Source organism: Saimiri boliviensis, chromosome 4 (assembly GCF_048565385.1).
Source record: "Saimiri boliviensis isolate mSaiBol1 chromosome 4, mSaiBol1.pri, whole genome shotgun sequence".
Taxonomy (NCBI): Eukaryota; Metazoa; Chordata; class Mammalia; order Primates; family Cebidae; genus Saimiri; species Saimiri boliviensis.
This window is the reverse complement of record NC_133452.1, coordinates 121,618,728-121,637,050: the sequence shown is the minus strand read 5'-3', so window position 1 is coordinate 121,637,050 and position 18,323 is coordinate 121,618,728. Positions and strand designations below refer to the sequence as shown.

At 35.2% G+C, this 18,323-nt stretch overlaps 1 protein-coding gene across 1 annotated transcript in view; it reads right to left on the bottom strand.

Annotated features, from left to right (window-relative positions):
- LOC141584199 (uncharacterized) overlaps nucleotides 1-18,000 on the bottom strand; it is a 195,700-nt gene extending 177,700 nt beyond the window's left edge. Inside the window, exons 1-3 of the mRNA XM_074397101.1 lie at nucleotides 17,821-18,000; nucleotides 17,285-17,375; nucleotides 12,314-12,435 (exon numbers count right to left, since the gene is read on the bottom strand). Of these exons, the coding sequence (XP_074253202.1) occupies nucleotides 12,314-12,435; nucleotides 17,285-17,375; nucleotides 17,821-18,000 (393 nt within the window). The remainder of the gene's footprint in view (nucleotides 1-12,313; nucleotides 12,436-17,284; nucleotides 17,376-17,820) is intronic.
- Between the last annotated feature and the right edge of the window lie 323 nt (nucleotides 18,001-18,323).

Here is an 18,323-nt window from a genome sequence, read left to right as displayed (position 1 = left end):
GAAACTCCGTCTCAAAAAAAAAAAAAAAAAAAAAAAAAAAAGAAGAGACTATTTTAAATTGTAAGTTTATTTAGGATGAGTTTGTAATATATCCTACCCAGTAAAGACACCTGAGCTTCCTCTGCCTTACAGTGCAGCCTGGGACCTGTCTTCTTGGTGAACTTTTTTTCTGTGATATGATCCATATTTCATTCTCATGACAAAACCAGCTTATTGTAACAGAAATAAAAGTTTCTTTGTTGCTTCTGGAAATCACTGATTTTTCAAGGATTTTTGATATTCTGCCTGAATTTAACAAAGTACAAATAACCATCTTTTTAACATTCAGACAATCTAAAGCCCTTGCTGAAAATCAGACAATGAATACCTATTGGTGCCTCCCTTGACATAAATTAATTTTCTGGCATAGTCTTTTGTAAGTAATTGTAATTAGCTCCTGTTTTATGAATATGCAGATGTAGGACAGGCCTTATACAAATAGGTCCTGGTTGTAGCAATTGAACTGATGTAATCACATGTCACGCATGAAAACAAAAGCAGATGCCACTGAAGCCCATCTTTGTCAACATATTTCTATAAGCCTGAGAAAGGTCTTAACCTATACAAATGTTATGACTTTGCTCAGGGCTGAAATTTTTTCTTTTGAACTCAAGTATCAAAAAGAGGATTTGTCAGTTGAATGAATAACGAGAAGTAGCAAATTATTTGGGGATCTGACTAATTATGCCTATCAGGAAGTACCTCAGGCTATACCACTATTTGTTTAGCAAAACTGTCAGTTCTAGACAACAGGGAAGTATTGCTTCCTTTAATTCAGTTCTTTCTACTCTATGATATTTTGCTCAACTCCATATTCTAAGCGGCTCTAGAAGAATTCATTTAGAACACATTTTATCTTTTTTTATTGAAATTAAGTCAAACTTTTAAGTGAGGTCTAAAAAATTTTAAAAACCTTTTCTTATAAAAAGAAAAATTACAACAGTCATATATAGTGATTGAAAAACAAATTTCTGTAAAATAAAGTCTGCTTTAATTAGGGTTGTTAAACTACTGGACAAAATTAATATGAGTTTCAGATAAAACTTAATTCTTTTACTATACGTATATCCCCACGCAAAATTTGGACATCAGTGTTTTTTGTTTTGTTTTGTTTTTTGTTTTGTTTTTGCTGAATCTGGCAAACTTAGGCTAAATTTATATTCAAGAGCAAGTGTAGAATAAGTAAGTATGTTTAAAAGAGAGTACAGAATATTTGTATATAAAAACTCACTAGCGGAAGTTGTCCTCCGCTCTTTAGATTTGACTGTTTGCCTCAACTGTCCAACAGCCTGCTCTCCTCAGCTGCTCCTGCTTATCACATTTTCCAGAATCCAGCTATGTTCTGTCACAGCTCTCCATACTCAGATCTCAATTTTTACTGAGACCAAGTTTTGATTTATCATTATCATATGGAAGACTCTGCATCAGATAAATTTTTTTTTCTTTTTTTGAGACAGAGTCTCACTCTGTCACCCAGGCCGGAGTGCAGTGGCGCGATCTTGGCTCATTGCAACCTCTGAGCCTCCTGGATGCCGGCGATTCTCTTTCTCGGCGTCTCAAGGAGCTGGGACTACAAGAGCATGCCACCATGCTTGGCTAATTTTTGTATTTTTAGTAGAGATAGGGTTTAATCATATTGGTCAGGCTGGTCTTGAATGCCTAACCTCAGGTGATCTGCCTGCCTTGGACTCCCGAAGTGCTGGAATTTACAGGCGTGAGCCACCACGCCCAGCCCAAATAACCTTTTTAAAACTGTTCATTCTAGTTCTCAAGACTCAAGCAGATAAAGAGTTCTGCAGGCCTATATTCCAATCCACAAAGGTATACCTTAATTTCCATTATAAGAAAAGAATAATGATTTAAAAAGAATATGGAGCAAAAAAGAAACTTTTTAAGAAGGCGCCAGACTTATTATTCAAGGAAATCTTGTTGCATTTCCTTTGTTACATCTATCTTTCTTCTGTAACTTTCATCTCATGTGGCAAATGAAATATACATATACAATTCCTCTATAAATAACACAATTTCCTGTATCAGTTATCACATAAATATCACTCACAGAAAGGCAAATGGATAGGCAATATAAAATAAATTACACTTGATTTCAAAGTTTTAACTTGACTGTGCCTTGAATTATCAGAAGATCCTTTAAGATGTATATTGTAAAGGCAGTCCTATGCAATTTTTTTTACTAATACCTCATGGTGTTTCCTGCAATATTTCCCGGATACCTATACAAAAATTATAATAGCATTTACTGTGGTTTGTTTTTACCTTTGATTTGTATGTGTTAGGTTCTTCATTCATCCAGTTCTCGCTTCTTAGAAACAATTATAAGGGCCACATAACAGTAAGACAAAGAATAAATTTTAAATGTTTTGCACATTATATTCCCTCACCATTTTATAGTATGAATGTAAAATTTTAATTTTAGTTAATACTACTATATTTTAGAAATGTGTTTAGATTGTCTCAGCATATACATACATATATGATATATAAGCACATATATACTTACATGTATTTTAAATAAGACCAAAATTCTAGTGTTATTACTGATATGTCTATTCCATTTCATTATATTTAAGCCCTAAGAAAAACTTTGGTGGCAACTGACAGAAATCTGTTGATTAAGCTAATTAAACTGGCAAACCTTAAGAGGGTACTTTGCTTTCTCTATCCATCAGAACACAGTAAAAGCCAAGTTCCTGATGGTGAAAGTGCAGTAACTGATACTATTTGGGAGAAGTGACTAGAGGTCATATCCTTAGAAAAAGATTTCAAAAGGTTTGGATTTTCTTATGTTTTATTATCAATATATTTGGAATTCTAGTTCTAAATTCCTTTCAACTCCAGTTATTCTGTGACAAGATGCTTTTACTTGCATTTCAATCTCTGTGGTTAAGTTCTGTCACCTGTCACTGGACCATTTCCTGAATCATTAGATTCCTGTTACACCTGTCAGTGCAAGTTCCATGCAGATGAGTAGAGGCTAGGGTGCTGAATGCTACGTGTAAAATGCTTAGAAACATAAATCACTGTGGCTACACGCAATCCAATACTTACACACTACGGCTCTGCAACTGAATTCTCTGTGGAGGACATTAAAAACAGAGTCCCAACCTCGCCTTCTAGTCACTAAATCAGAGTTCCCAAGGGGTGAACCCAAAATATGCATGCAGTTTAGAACTGGCACAGGTGATTCTGAGATATTGTAGAGACTCAGAAATACTGATTTGCTCTTGGAATCCTTATCCTTCCTAGTTTTGTGAGTCCTGTGGGCAGCTGAACTGAAACTGTCATACTTTCAGCGGTACAGCAGATGTAGGGCAGAAAGGGAATCTTGGGGGAGGCATGCAATCAGCAGGCCTGTGCTGTATATTACCGTGTCGCTACGTGAAACTTGCCTCACTTCTATGAACTTTACATTTGTCTCTGTAAAACATATCTTCTATGATATACAAGTGAACTATAAAAGGCATCCTGGAAAGACACACCTCAGAACAAAGTGGGATTTATATTTTCTGAGAAACAAGCTAGTCTTTGATGCTATATAGTAATGATAATTTTAAAAATCACAGAATTGGCGATAACACTCTAAACCTATACGTATGTCTATATTCTTTTTCATATTTAATATACTTATGTTTAATATAGCATATCTAATATATTGTGTTTAACATATGATATTTAATACAGTCATCCACATTTATATCCATACCAATCCCATTGGTATCTTTTGAGTTTTTGTTTCAGGCTTTTTAAAATATGTCGAGCAAAGTTTGGGTCTTAGGCTTTTAAGCACGGCAGCTACAAGAAGGGAGATTTTCTTGCTCTGAGAGGGCAAAAAAAGACCAGCAACTTAAACCAAGGGAACTGACCTAAAAGGCTGTGGCACTGGTAAGATTTACTTGGAGTTAGCCAGATTAAAGGCTTCACACCTAAAGAGACAGAAATCAGGCTGAAGTGTTTTTGCTTAGTGTCTATCAGATGCAGAGCATTTCAGCAGAAATGTAGCAATCGCACAGCAAGCCTTAAAAGATGGCCCAAGAGCCTCAGCAGCTGAGATCATGTCAAACAAATGCTATTAGCATCTGGCAAATCTCTGGAATCTGGGCATGAGTATAGACTCTGTGAGTTTCATACTCTATGAGAAAATCTAAAAATAGTTAAAGATTCAGATAAATACCTGACCATTCAATTCTTCTTTCTTTCCTTTCTTTCTCTCTATCTCCTTCCCTCCTCCTCTCCCTTTCTTTCTCTCTTTGTACAGGCAATTGGCAGTGTTTCAGGCACTGTCATAACTCAGCCTTGAGGATACAATGATTTCTTTAAAAATATTATAAATAAGTCATAAGCTCATCCTCAGAGAACTGACATTAGTGGTAAAAATAAATAATTAAACCCTGACAAAATACTGTTAAGAGTAAACAGTCTTCATAGCAGGTATTTTATTTTGTACTTTCCTCAAAGTTTTTACGTAAAAATATAAGCTTATATACTATTATTTGATATGAAAATAAAATCAAAATGCATGGTTGGTAAAGAAATTATTTTTAACATGAAAGTGACTGAATTATAGTTTATTTTAGCTTACTTCCTTGCACTTGAGTAAAATACTACGGCTTGGCAAATCAATATAAGAGCTTTAGCTCAACTCAGAGAAACACTATCTGTACCATGGTTAAATCATTATAATAATAATAATACATAATATTTATCTATGAATGCCTTGTATGGGACAGGCATTATGTTATGTATTGAACGTAAATATACATGAAGCATTTTACATTTGATTTGTGGAACAATTCCACAGAGTACATGCTATTAATATGTTCTTTATTATAATTAACTGACTGAGGCTTAGAAAGGTTAAATCACTTGTTCAAGGTAACACAGCTAATGAGACCAAAGCTGTCTATCTCTAAGGCCCTCTTCTTTCCTATAAGCAGACTTTTGGTTTTAAAAAGCACACTACAAAATTTAACCCTACTGTAAGTCAAGATGATTCCATAGATCATTCTCTATCAGTTCAAAACAAGTTTCTTTATCAGTTTACAGAGAGGCTATTTACTGACTAGTTTGAATATATATATATAATATATATTATAACATACATGAGAAACATATAAAATTATAATAAATCATATATCATTATATAATGTCATATATTTCACATATAAAATGTAATGGATAACAATTATATTATTTTATATACTTTTATGTATTACATATTTCTTACATGTAAATTATGATGTATATTATTTCACATTACACATTTCTTATATTTTTATATAAAATATACATTTTATACACACAGACACACACACACGCACACACACACACTCACACCCACTATAACCAAGACAAGTTCATTGTAGGAAGTAACTGATTTCAGTTCAAAAATGTCATTTAAGAAAGCTGTCAAGTTCTATTTATCATAGGATGGTTGGCAGAAGACTAAGAGACACACACATACTCTTTTTTATGTAGGTACACACGTGTACACGCATACTTGCACATGTTTGTTTACACATGTATCTATCAACTGCAAAATCTTAAATTTCCTATTTTTACTTTTAATAAACTTCTTACAGACAAAGGGGGGGTAGAAATAAATAGGGAGTTAGAACACAATGGAGTTACTGATAGAGATAAAGGATCTACTACATTTTAAAGGCTATTCAGTTAATAAATTGCTGAAATCAATCTGTTCTGAAAGAAAATGTTATTTTATTTCTCTATAATCCTCTCAAATGCACTATATGAACACAATGTATACAACATAGCAGTTTTTGGAACCAGGTTTATATAGCCTTAACTATTTAAAAATGGTATCTATCTAAATGGTATATAAAATGTTTTCTAAGAAAAAAAAGTTGAATTACTGTGGAATGTAACTATTGACGATTTCTCAGAAATAAACTGTGAAACTTAGAGACAAGCCTCATTTTTAGTTGTAAATACCACAAATAATAATGTTAAAGTGCTGTGTTTGCTTTGAAATAAACTTAAGCTTAATTTGTCTCATAATTCTTTCAAAATAAATTCATTTTTATGCACTTTGGCTAATATTAGAAATGGAAATAGTATTCAATCAGTTCTAAACCATTTATTAAGCTAGGTAATTTCTGGAAACTGCTGACTTTTGTTAGAAAATCTGAAAATGGAAAATTCCTCTCAGTGATCTTTTATGTCCTCCATATTATTTATGAAATTCAATACAGCTTCATGGATTTCTTAAATCTCAAAATTCAGCCATCTGTAAACCTCTCTTCTCTGTAATGAATCTTGGAACAAGAAAGAAGGGAAAATATGTTTGAGCCTCCAGAGGAGACTTCTGAAGTCCAGAGCATTAAGGTGCACATACTTGTTTACTCAGGTGAATCAACAAGTCTTCTCAGGTTTTGTTTACTTTTATTTTGTGCGTAATCCTGACAAATTTAATTATCAGTTTCAGAGCCATCATAGGTTCAAAACAATCATTTAAAAGCGAAGAAACAGGGTTGCTTCAGATAGGCATAGTAACTATGCTTAAAACTGACAATTGAGGGGAACATATTGAAATAATTATACAGGTCACCAGATGAGTGAGCTAAAGTTCTATTTTAGTCTCAGATCATACAGGGAAAAGAACTCCATAATCTAGTTTATTGCAGAAATTACAGAAAGTGGACCCCCATCATAGTTAACAATGGTTATAAGTTAACATTAAATTATGCTCAATAAATTCTTAAAGGGAAGATCCATGTAATGAAAAGTAGAGATCAGAGTAATAAATTGTAGGAAGATTTTATTCTATATAGAAGTAGGTTATTTAAAAGAAGTAGGTTATTTAAAACGGGCATGACCAAAGGACTTTATATTGTATTACCTAGTCACTGCAGTGCCTCTTTTAACAAGTTTGGAAGTTAGCTGATACATAAAGGTTTAGTTCAAGTTGGCTACATGGTAACTACTGATGATGTTGCAACAACAGATTTAATCAACAGACTTAAGTGAAACTTTTGGATATCATTATAATCAATCAGCTATTGATTATTTTTTAATACTCTCATAATGATGTGAAACATGATATCCAGCCTCTAAGAGAAGCTATGATTTCATGTATGGATTTTCTGATTAGTTAATGCCAATACATAGGGAGAGGAATACTTCTCTAAGTTTTTACAATAGTGAGGAGAAAACCATGAATTATTATCTCCCTCACAAAAGGATTGGAATAACCAGATTTATTCCCTGTGTCTTAAAGACAACAGTATTAAAACAGATGGTAGAATCCACACGAAAATGATACTTATGATAGAAAGATGCCATGAAATATGCTGCTAAAAACAGAGAGGACAAATCAGTTTTATCTTTTCCCAGTTCTTTTCAGATCTTCCACAATTTCTTTTTTAAGGTGCTAAATTGTGAATTATCAGTACACGTGAAATAGAAATCTCTGTGCTTTACTCAGAGTATCACAGAAATTTAGAACTACATAGTGCTATCTAGATACCTAGTTCAATGATTTTCAAGTTGAAGGGCACATCAAAATCACGAGACATTATAAATTATCTAGAGACCTGGACTCACCATCTGAATCAGAATTTTAAGCACGTGTATTTTCAAAAGCACTCCCTGTTTCAAAACAATGAGTTGAGCTCCTACACTTTACGGAAGAAACTAATAAACAAAGTAAAAGGTTTAATAATAGGGACTTGCTTATGCATATTTTGGCACTAAAATAAAATGGAAAGGTATATAGTCCTTAATGTAATAAAATAGAGCAATATATAGTAAACCTGTGTGAAGACTATAAAAATTTTTCATTTTATGATTCCAATAAATTGACTAGTTATAAATCACAGAACAAATTCATGTCAAAGCTAGGCAATCTTCAAACGCTGTCTCTGCTCATTTAAGAATTTTGTCACATTACTACGTATCTGAGAAAATAATGAAAACTAAATATGCTTTGTCTCTTTTTTTTAAAGCACAAAAACTGAATTTTTCCTTTTTCTATGCAGGCATTTTTAGATGGCTCTTTCTGTTTTAAGAATCATGGAACTCTGAAGATCTGTGTCAGATTCTCTGTGTTAATTTCCATCAAATGTGAATTAAACAAATCTTTATGGAGAGGAAGGGTAGAAAAGAAATGAAGGCTTTAGTATGTGGACAGAGAGCAGTTGGATTGATTCCACACAGATGCGGAGTTTGTATTCCTGGAGAGAAAACAGAACCTAGAGGTTTCTGTGGTTCCAACCTGATATGCTGATGCGACAACTGGGACCTGACCACTGAATAACTACGCATCCCACCCTTGAAGGCAAGGGTACAGAGAAGGTCCTGGAAGCCACGTATGGTACGCAGGGATTGAAACTATATCACAGGGTAACATATTTTTGAAAGGAGCATGGAGATACTATACAGGTATTTTAGTAGTAGCCAAAATCAACTGCAGCAAGGGCTATTCCCTATTAATTCTGGATTGATCCACCCCCATTGTTCAATCCCAAAGGAAGGAAATGGGCAACTCTCAAATCACTGATACAGATTTTCAATCATATAGTGGGTGAAGGTAAAGGTAGTTTTAATGTTTTTTTTTAGAACACATATAAATTCAGTTTGTTTTCTGCATCCGAATGTTTAGGGGAAAAGTTAAACCTGCTGTATACATGTATGTGTGATATATATATTGCATACTTGTTTTTTCCACATTAGTTCTACTGCACTATTTTTGTGTCACCTGCTGTTATTAAAATTAAGCATTCATTATTCATGTAAGATACAGAGGAAAACAAAAGTAAAATGAGAGGGAAAATACTAATTTGATCATATATATTTAAATAACTAAAGAAATAGTTATTTTCAAACATACCTAACAAAGTTATACCAGGGAATGTGTCTTACTATCCACACTCTTAACCTTTGTATTTTATTACATGGTAGGCATTCCAAAGATTATTTTTTTCCTCCTATTGTTTTCTCAGATTTACTGAACCATAAAGAAAAGAATAGAAGAAAACAGGCTCATTGTTACAAAGCACTTCCTACTGTGGATTTGAAGTCTTCTTATTTTCTGCTTTTCATCTAAATTCAACATCATGATGCTGCAATATAACCAAAATAAAATGCTGTAAATATGAAAATGTTAAAGCTATATACATACCAGGTTCAAAGAATATGCAAGGCACATGTCAGCAGGATTGCCTGGGTTGATGTGGACAGTCCAACCCATATAACAAGCAGGCCAATGACTCTTCAGGCAAATGCAAATGCCGTAAATCAAAACATCTGCTTGTTATTTAAGATTATTAAATATTCTGCCGAAAAATCCTACTTTGTGCCTTTCTAATTTTCTCTTCCACTGCACAACCTTCAGCATTTTGTGGTTTTTCATCTACCAATGAATTATTAAAAGCAAATAAATACGAAACGCAAAGAATTATATATGATGTCTATTTCAGGATTTATTTTAAAAACTATGAATTTTTAGCTCTTTTGTATGACTTAATATCTTTGTATTATTTTATTATAGAACGCACTGTTTTCCAATAATATACTATTTACTCACACACAAAAAGGCAATATTTAACAAGACATTTGTGCAATAAAGTGCTAACTCAAAATTAAATGCTCAACCCTATATATTCCATAGAAAGGACTGGCCTTTTACTGGCTCCTGGGAGATAACCTCTGAGCTGGGAATATCCTAACAGATAATAATGTCTTTGATACCTGAGACTTTGCACTGTGCCAAATAGTTTATGCCAATTAGATGTGATTTATGCTCGCTGCCTTTTTTTGTATGCCTGGGGTTTCGGGCCATGCTGCATCAGTTTGGCCACCGCAGGAGCCAGAGACTGATTAGCTAAGGTCAGTTACACAGGTGCTTCATGTCATCATGGCTGACCTACAATGAAAACTGTAGACAACAAGGCTTAAGTGAACTTCCTTGGTTGGTTACACTTTATATACATTGCCCTACATTGTTTCTGAGAAAATATTTTAAGTGCTTTTTATGCAACTCCAATGGGAGAATACACCTGGAAGACTATACCTGGTTTCTCTTAGACTTTATCTTATGTGTCTTTCCCTTTCCTAACTTTAATCTGTAACTTTTATTGTAATGAACCCGAACAAAAAGTAAAACAGTTTTTCTGAGTTCTTCTTACACATTATCAAATCTGAGGGTAGTCTTGAAGCCCCAGACACAGTATCTGAAAACTGTGTAATGCTTTGAAACTTGTTTAATATTTCAAGCAATCTGCAGTCTCCATAAAACCTTCTCTTGGAAGAATATCACCAGTAAAGTGACATTTCTGTTCTCAAAGTTGATATATGACTTACAGTTAGGAGTTAGATAACTTTAATAGACACCTGTATGTAAAAATGTATTTAAACCAGTTAATAAAATGAGAACTTTATCTCTGTTTCAACCTTGCTTCTTTCTGCTTTTTCCCCCATATTCTAACAATTTCTGGAAGTAGAAGTCAAAATATTAAACTGGTACTAAAGTTAGTTGGACTAGCTTCTTAGTAGCAATTTAAGACAGACAAATGAGGCAATGATATACTTGGAAGTTCTATTATTTGGTAACACACAGCATCTAAAATTATACTCCTTGACTTGGCAAATGACTGGCTCAGTGTCCCGCAGTATATCTGTGGCAGTGTCAGGTCTGGAAGTGGAATATTATGATTACAGGTATGGGGTTCTTTCTTCTGTAATAAACTCTTACTATTGCTGAAGTTACTGCTGAAATCCCAGCCTAAAATAAAGCTTAATTACATTATGGATGTGTACATTAGATGATTTACCTGCAAGTAAAAGGAGCTCTGACTTTAGCAATATTAAACAAGAGGCCATAAATGATCATATATATTAGGTCCAGAGGTTGGGCAGGCACTTGAGAGGTTCAGTCAAGAGTTCAACAACTGACCAAAGACCGTATTTCTCCTATCTGGAAGCTCAGGCTGTTTTCAGGGCACTCATTAGTAACAGACTAATAATTTATCATATTATTATTTAAATACTTAATAGTGACAATCTAACAGCCACACCCCCATCTTGCTTTAGGGCCTCAAAATGGTAACAGCAACTACATAAATCCAGATGTGAAAAGGTATGGGAGAGGTCACACTTAACCTCTTCCTCACATTCTAAGAGCAGGTGAGGAAACCTTTCCTCAGAAAGAGTGTCTCCCTTGCCTCAGAGACCATGATCGTGTCACATGCCCATTTCTAAAGGAATCCCCAAGAGTAGGATGACATTAACGAGACTGACTTAGATAAAGCATCTGACACGGACCAAGACAAAGCATCTACAAAACCACAAATAACTAAAAATTGACCAGATAACCTCAGGAGCAACTCTGTTTCTGGTCATGGATATGTAAATATGAGTTACAATATTCCTTTATTGTGAGAAAAACTAGTTTGCCACAAATGTTCCTTTCATTGTAAAAACAATGTCAGTGCACTGACAGTCAAAATATGTGGTGGCTGTTTGTCTTGTAACTTCAACAAGGATAGTCCTCTTGCAAATATCAGTTATTAGGTAATAAATTGTAAGCATGTATTATTATTGTAGCATTGATTTGTGTTGTCTGTCATTTATTTTCTAAAGCCAGTCAGTGAGTGAGTCCACCTTAGGTAGATATTTTTATGTCAGGCTTTCTGAGAAATGAAGAGCCGGAGGGGATCCCAAATCAATTGCCTACAGTGTCACAGATCATTTAAGGCACAATGGCACATGCATGTGACAAAGACGATGACAAATGAATATGTACTGAAAGGACAACACCAACAGACAGGTGAAGGAAACTGGAAATATGTAAGATAAGATCTAGTTCAGAGTAAATTTAAGATAATGATAATGAAATATATATGTGAATGTAATATCATGAGTTAGAAAAATAGGATATATGTGAATGTAATGCCATGAGTTAGATAAAAATAGGTGGCTGTAAGACTCACACAGTGCCTTTCAGAATTATTACTGAAATTGTATGCAAATTCAATGTTGCCACAAGTTGCGAATCCAGTAAGTGAACCATTTGTTGTGTAATATCTAAAGCAATCTGTATAGAGTGGAGAACAGAACATGTTTTACTACTTTTAACTTAAAAAAAAAAGTTCCTTAAGTTTCTGTTTTCTAACCTTGCAAAGTAAGCATATATAATGTATATACTAACCTATCATACAGACAAAACTTCACTCTATTTGTAAGTAGGGGTTAAATTATATTAGTCTATATTAAGGTATATAAAAGACCAGTGGATACTAACAAGATGCAGCTCTTCGCAGGTAGAATTGTGCTCACAGGCATTCAGGATGTAGTCATCAATGTCCTGTTCACATCTTACTCCAGCACACAGTGGATTGCATAAGCAGGAAAAGCCACCAACCACTGGAAACAACAGAAAAGAGAAAACTCTTAACATTCCTTTAACCTTAGTACACATAATTAGCCTAACATTCTATAATCTCTGCAGTTCACTTTTAACCATAAAAAGTGTGATTATATTTAATAACATATTACACAGCCTTCTACAGTATTTTTCAAATTAATCATCTTATTCAGTTCTATCTAACTTTAAAAATAACTTCAATTATTTGAAATAAGGACAATTACAATGGACATTTGGTAACAGTTTACAAAGCAACAACGAAAATAACCATTTTTTTGTTGTTGCTCTCTGTTTTTGGCAGTACACAGTATATATGATAAAAAGGTTACTACTGTATCATTTAATTCTCCCAGGTTGTTTTAGGTTTAATAAACAAGACCTTCACTGTTCATTGTTAACGTTCTATATATGACAGAATATATTAAAGTGCATTGTGATCTTAAAGTTGATAGTGATCTACTTACTTAAGCCTTAGTTAAAAAGAGCTTTCACATTTCATCAAAATCTTTTTAAAATCATGATCAAAATTGGTTCTTCATTTTACCATTAATGACGAAAAAGAATGGTGTCTGAAGTATCTCAAGGAAATGGTGACAGTATGAATTGCAGTTGGAGCAGGCACCAATTTATAACTACTTGTCGACAGTCCCTGAGTTCTTCATTATCCCTGAGATTTACTATGTAATCTATACTGCCATTATGCCTCTGTGCATGTACCTGCTATTACTCTCATTAAATGCTTAGGTCTTCAGTGGCAACAGCATTTTTAACGCACTGTAAGAAATTTATCTAGCTTCTAGATTTCTGCAGCCATGTTTTGTACAACATGTGTAACTAGGGCCTCTAAGGAGAACAAGGCAGTCATACACATCAACAAGAGATAAGTAAAATACACAAGAATATGCAGCTCCTGGGACAGGATTTGACTTCTGTTTTACTTTTTTTAAAATCTAGCACTTAGTTTTTAATCTCTCATTGAATACAAATTATTAATAAACAGATGTAATTGTAAATGAATTGTGATAAAATGGTGTCAGTCTGTGCTTCATTCTGTGTTACACATGGTATTTTGTATTTTAACCATGTATCATACAATATATAATTAAGACATTGTGGAGTGTCATCAATCATAGCAATATTTAAAATTTCACTTATGATTATTATTTAAGTTTGGATACTGATGTATACTGACAAGTAACAAGCAACTGGAGTCGAATTAACTTTCAGCATTGATGTTACCTGTCCTAGGTGGAAAAATTACAAATTACATTAAAAACAAATGACAACAAAAGGTAACTTCAAACTAACAAAGTGTCTGGAAACGGATTGTAAAAAAAATAAAGTATGCTTCTATTGTCAATAGGTATGTTTCTAAAATAGACTAATGTAGACAAGGAATGTGTTTCTAATACTTTATTCTGGAATAGAAATCTAATAAATGGACTATGTGCCAGAAGAGAACCTAGAGAACTAAATTGAATACCAAGGGGAAATTGAATACTGCAAAGGAAAACAAATTATATATTTAAAACAAAGTAACAAAAAGTAGAGGGTTTTTCTCACATCTAATTTAACTATGGGGCTATGTGATAAGCAATAACCATTCTATTAGAAAGACATTTAATACAGTCTTCCTCTTGATAGCTGCTGTTGTTTTTTAATAGAAAATCTAGTCACTGTGAAAAGAAGTGCTGGGAAGGAAAGAGCATGGTCCCTTTAAATGATACAGAAGTGGGAAGGGAAGTGCTGGGTGGAAGAGGGCATGGTCCTGGCTAGGGCTCCACCCCCAAGCACCTAGGTGGGGCCAGGCAATCCTGCCTTCCCACCCCTCAATGTTCCATTTCTCAAAAGCACCCTGGCCTGCCCTGCACCCATCCTGTGCATATAAAACCCCCAGACTCTAGCAGGCAGACACACAAGTGGCTGGACGTCCTGAGGAACAAGACAGGGGCAGCTAGACTGCACATCAGCAGAGAAACTCACAGGTGGCTGGATGTTTAGAGGAACACATCGATCCGCCCCTGCATGCTGGCAGGCCACGGAGCAGCAGCAGGATGTGGAGTTTTGCCAGGGGAGTCGGAGGAAAGCCCAGGCCGCTGAGCAGGCCACCTCCAAGGGAAAACCATCTCCCTTCCTGCTCCCATGGCTGAGAGCTACTTCCACTCAGTACAACCTTGCACTCATTCTCCAAGCCCAGGTGTGATCCAATTCTTCCCGCACACCAAGGCAAGAACCCAGGATACAGAAAGCCTTCTGTCCTTGTGACAAGGCGCAGGATCTAATTGAGCTGCTTAACACAAGCCACCTACAGATGGCAAAACTAAAGGAGCATCCTGCAACACATGCCCCCTGTGGCTTCGGGAGGTGTAAACATTCACCCCTACACAATGCCATGGAGTGGAAGCCCCCATCCTGCCCATCTTTAGGCTCCCCTAGAGGTATGAGCAATGGGGCACTGAAGAAGTGAGCAGCTCCCCCTGTCACATGCACTGCAGTGGGGACAAAGGAACCTTTCCTATTTTGATGATTGGTATTAGTCTGTGTTTCTAAATATTTCATACTATTTTAAAGCCAAATTTTCTTAAAATAGGCCTTCTATGAATCTGGGTGTATTATTCATTTTACCCTTAAGTATGTACCAGACATCATATATACTGGTTGTACTGAATAAAAGTTTGAGATGTGACAAAACTTTTTGGTGAAATGTATAGAGGTATTTTCAAACCGTAACAATAGGCTGGGCGTGACGGCTCACACCTGTAATTCCGACAGTTTGGGAGGCTGAGGTGGGCAGATCATTTGACACCAGAAGTTCAAGACCAGCCTGGCCAACATGGTGAAACCCCATCCTTAACAAAAATACTTAAAAATTAGCCAGGCATGGTGATACATGACTATAGTAACAGCTACTCAGGGGGCTGAGGCAGGATAATTGCTTGAACCCAGAAGACAGAGGTTGCAATGACCCGAGATTGCACCACTGCACTCCAGCCTGAGACTCCATCTCAAAAACAAAACAAAACAAAAATCTGTGACAGGAAAATGGTTAACAACCTTATAACGATGTTTAAGATTTACAGACTCGCACACACACAAACATATATATATAGTGATTTCTCATATACAGTCCTGTAATATATACTATTGCAATGGGAGAGTTCCCCGATACCCCTTACAGGACATGTAACAGGGGTGTGTGGCTGGCCTATACAGTGACTGGGGCTGCTAAACCCCTTGCAGGAGGGGGAGCATGCAGACACACAGGTGCAGAGGCCAGGGTGACTACTTTGGGCTCTGGACCTGTGGTAGTGTCTAGGGGTGGGTTTCGGAAACCCCAGTATTACAATGCTGAGATGGCTTCAAGGATTAACCAGCTCAATTGACCCTCTTTCTGTATCCTGAGCTCCTTCCAAGCATCTAGGAAGATTCACATGAATGAGAGGTCTCTGTGAGTGGCAGAGGTGACTCAGAGCAGGATAGATGGGTAGGTGAAATTTGGAGATGGAGTGGGAAGGTAATCTTCCCCTGGAATTGGGCTGGATAGTGGCCAAACTCCCCTCTGACTACTCCCAGCCGAAATCCTCTTAGTATTCAGATGTTTCTCCCTCTTCTTTCTCTGTTGTGTTGTTCTGCCATTTGTCTGCTTGACTTATCTCCTCATCTTCTGGTTTGCTCCGGAGCCTGGGGTTCAGAGTTTATACAGGTATGGAATAGAGAGCATGGCAGGCCAAAAAACAACTTTTCGGGCACAAAATTAGGAACTCCTGTTCTCTACAGCCACAGATACCCAGGCTTGAGGTTGCAGACCTTGCAAGGAAACTACCTTCTTCTACCCACTGTTTCCCCCATCTTCTGTCCGTATCACTATTAACTAGAATTCAGGAAGTTTAGCTTCCCAAACTATTTAATTTGAGAGAAAATATTAAGAATCTAATGTCTTAGTTTCATTCTGATAACATTCTACACGTGTGATCTAAATTTTAATCAATATTTTCATTCCCTGGTAGCTAAATATGATTGGGTCAGCTCCAAAATATATTATGAATAATTATATCATAAAATACATTAATATATTATTCAAATTTACATTTTCCATATTATGGTATCCAAATTCTAACAGGTAGTATGGCATTACAAATAACTTGTTTAGAAACTGCATTTTCTTATGTTAGAAAAAATTATACATTAAAATATTTTCAAAGAACTTCTAAAAGTCAAATATATTATGATACACTGTTAGTCAATGTGAATAATTTTAATTAAAACTGTCTATATGTAATGATTATTCTAGGATTGTCTAGGTATTTAAAAAGCAAAAAATCTCTAACTTCTCTCTCAGCCATGTGAAACTTAAAAAAGTTATGAATCTTTTTTAAGTATCATTCCTCAACCAGACACTTTGAGCTCTGAAATGAAACAATACTAATATTTCAAGGTAATTTGAGTATTTCAGAAATTTTAAAAAACAGTATTTGAACTGCCAAAGTCTGGAACAAAAATAATAGCACTGGTGACTTATATCAAGAGTAGGAAAAATATGGCACAGAGTCCACAGAACTGTTTCTGCCTAGCTGGCACGATGTTAGAAAATTAACATTATGTTAGTATCTATACAGATATTTCAGTTTGCTAAGGCCCCACAACTACCCATTGTTTTATATCTCGGTTGCTTCACCCAACTTACAACATTCAATTGCCTTAATATTGACTTGTATTTGCAGAGCACTGGTTTTAACAAACAAATTTTAAAGTGGAGTTAAATCATACTATTTCTAAATAAAAAGACAGTAACATAACTTTCTATTGAAATTAAAGTTATTTCATTGTCCTGTGACTCAACAAAATTACCAATTTTAGTCATGTTGTTCCACAGAAAAATCCATGTTTGAATCCTACTTTTCCCTCTTTCCTTCTTTTCTACTTTTTCCTCTATAAATTCCTAAAAAGGAATATAACTTTCACTAGAAAGAATTTCTACTTTCCTTCTTTTGTGTCTACATTTTCCTCCTAAATTTCTATTTTTTAGGAATATAAACTTCAGTCGAAAGAAGTCTGAGTGTGTGTGGGAGGGATATACATAAAATAGATAAGCTAAACTAATGTTATTTTAAATATTGTAAATAATGCCTTCTCACGTCTAAGGGTGGCTATTTTAAAAAATTCTACCATTTCAAATAAAATTTAAAAGGTTAATTCTGACACTAAAAAGGAAAAGTCACATTTCATTAAATTTCCTCATTTGCTGCACTTCTGACTCATAAAAATACAAATGAATTTGTCAGAAATTGGGGGTACTTAGTGAAGATAACGGACATTGACCTTGGTGTTCAAGCCAGGCTAAAGTAAGTAAATAATCATGGTTTTATCCCGAACTCTTCCATTACAACGTCAGGTTCTACAGTGGACTGCTCTACTCTAATTGCAGATACTGAAGGAATCACCGTCATAGCAATATCCACACAGGCAAGGGCTGGACTGTACTCTCTGACATTGATCTCACAGCGTGGACCTGCAAAGCTGGCCCACTGGCACTGGAACTCAAGGGGAAACCTTTCCAAATCCATTTTCTCTTTGCACACAGCTCCATTCTCACAAGGATTACTAGCTTCACAAGGCCCAGATTCTCAGAACTTCGAAAAGAAAGAATCACAGTGCCAGTGATTATTGAATGAACAAATTCCTGCAACTGCTCTCATTTACCTGGCATATTTCAGCATAAACGCACCCAAAGTATTCTTTGTTTTCTTCACTGTGACTCTCTCTTTCCCTCAATATTACAATTTAAGACAGAAACATTATGATTTCTATGCTTCATCTAACAAAGTACCAGTAGGTACCAATAAATGACAGCATTTAAAAATTTTTTTTTTCTTAATCCACACTTCCC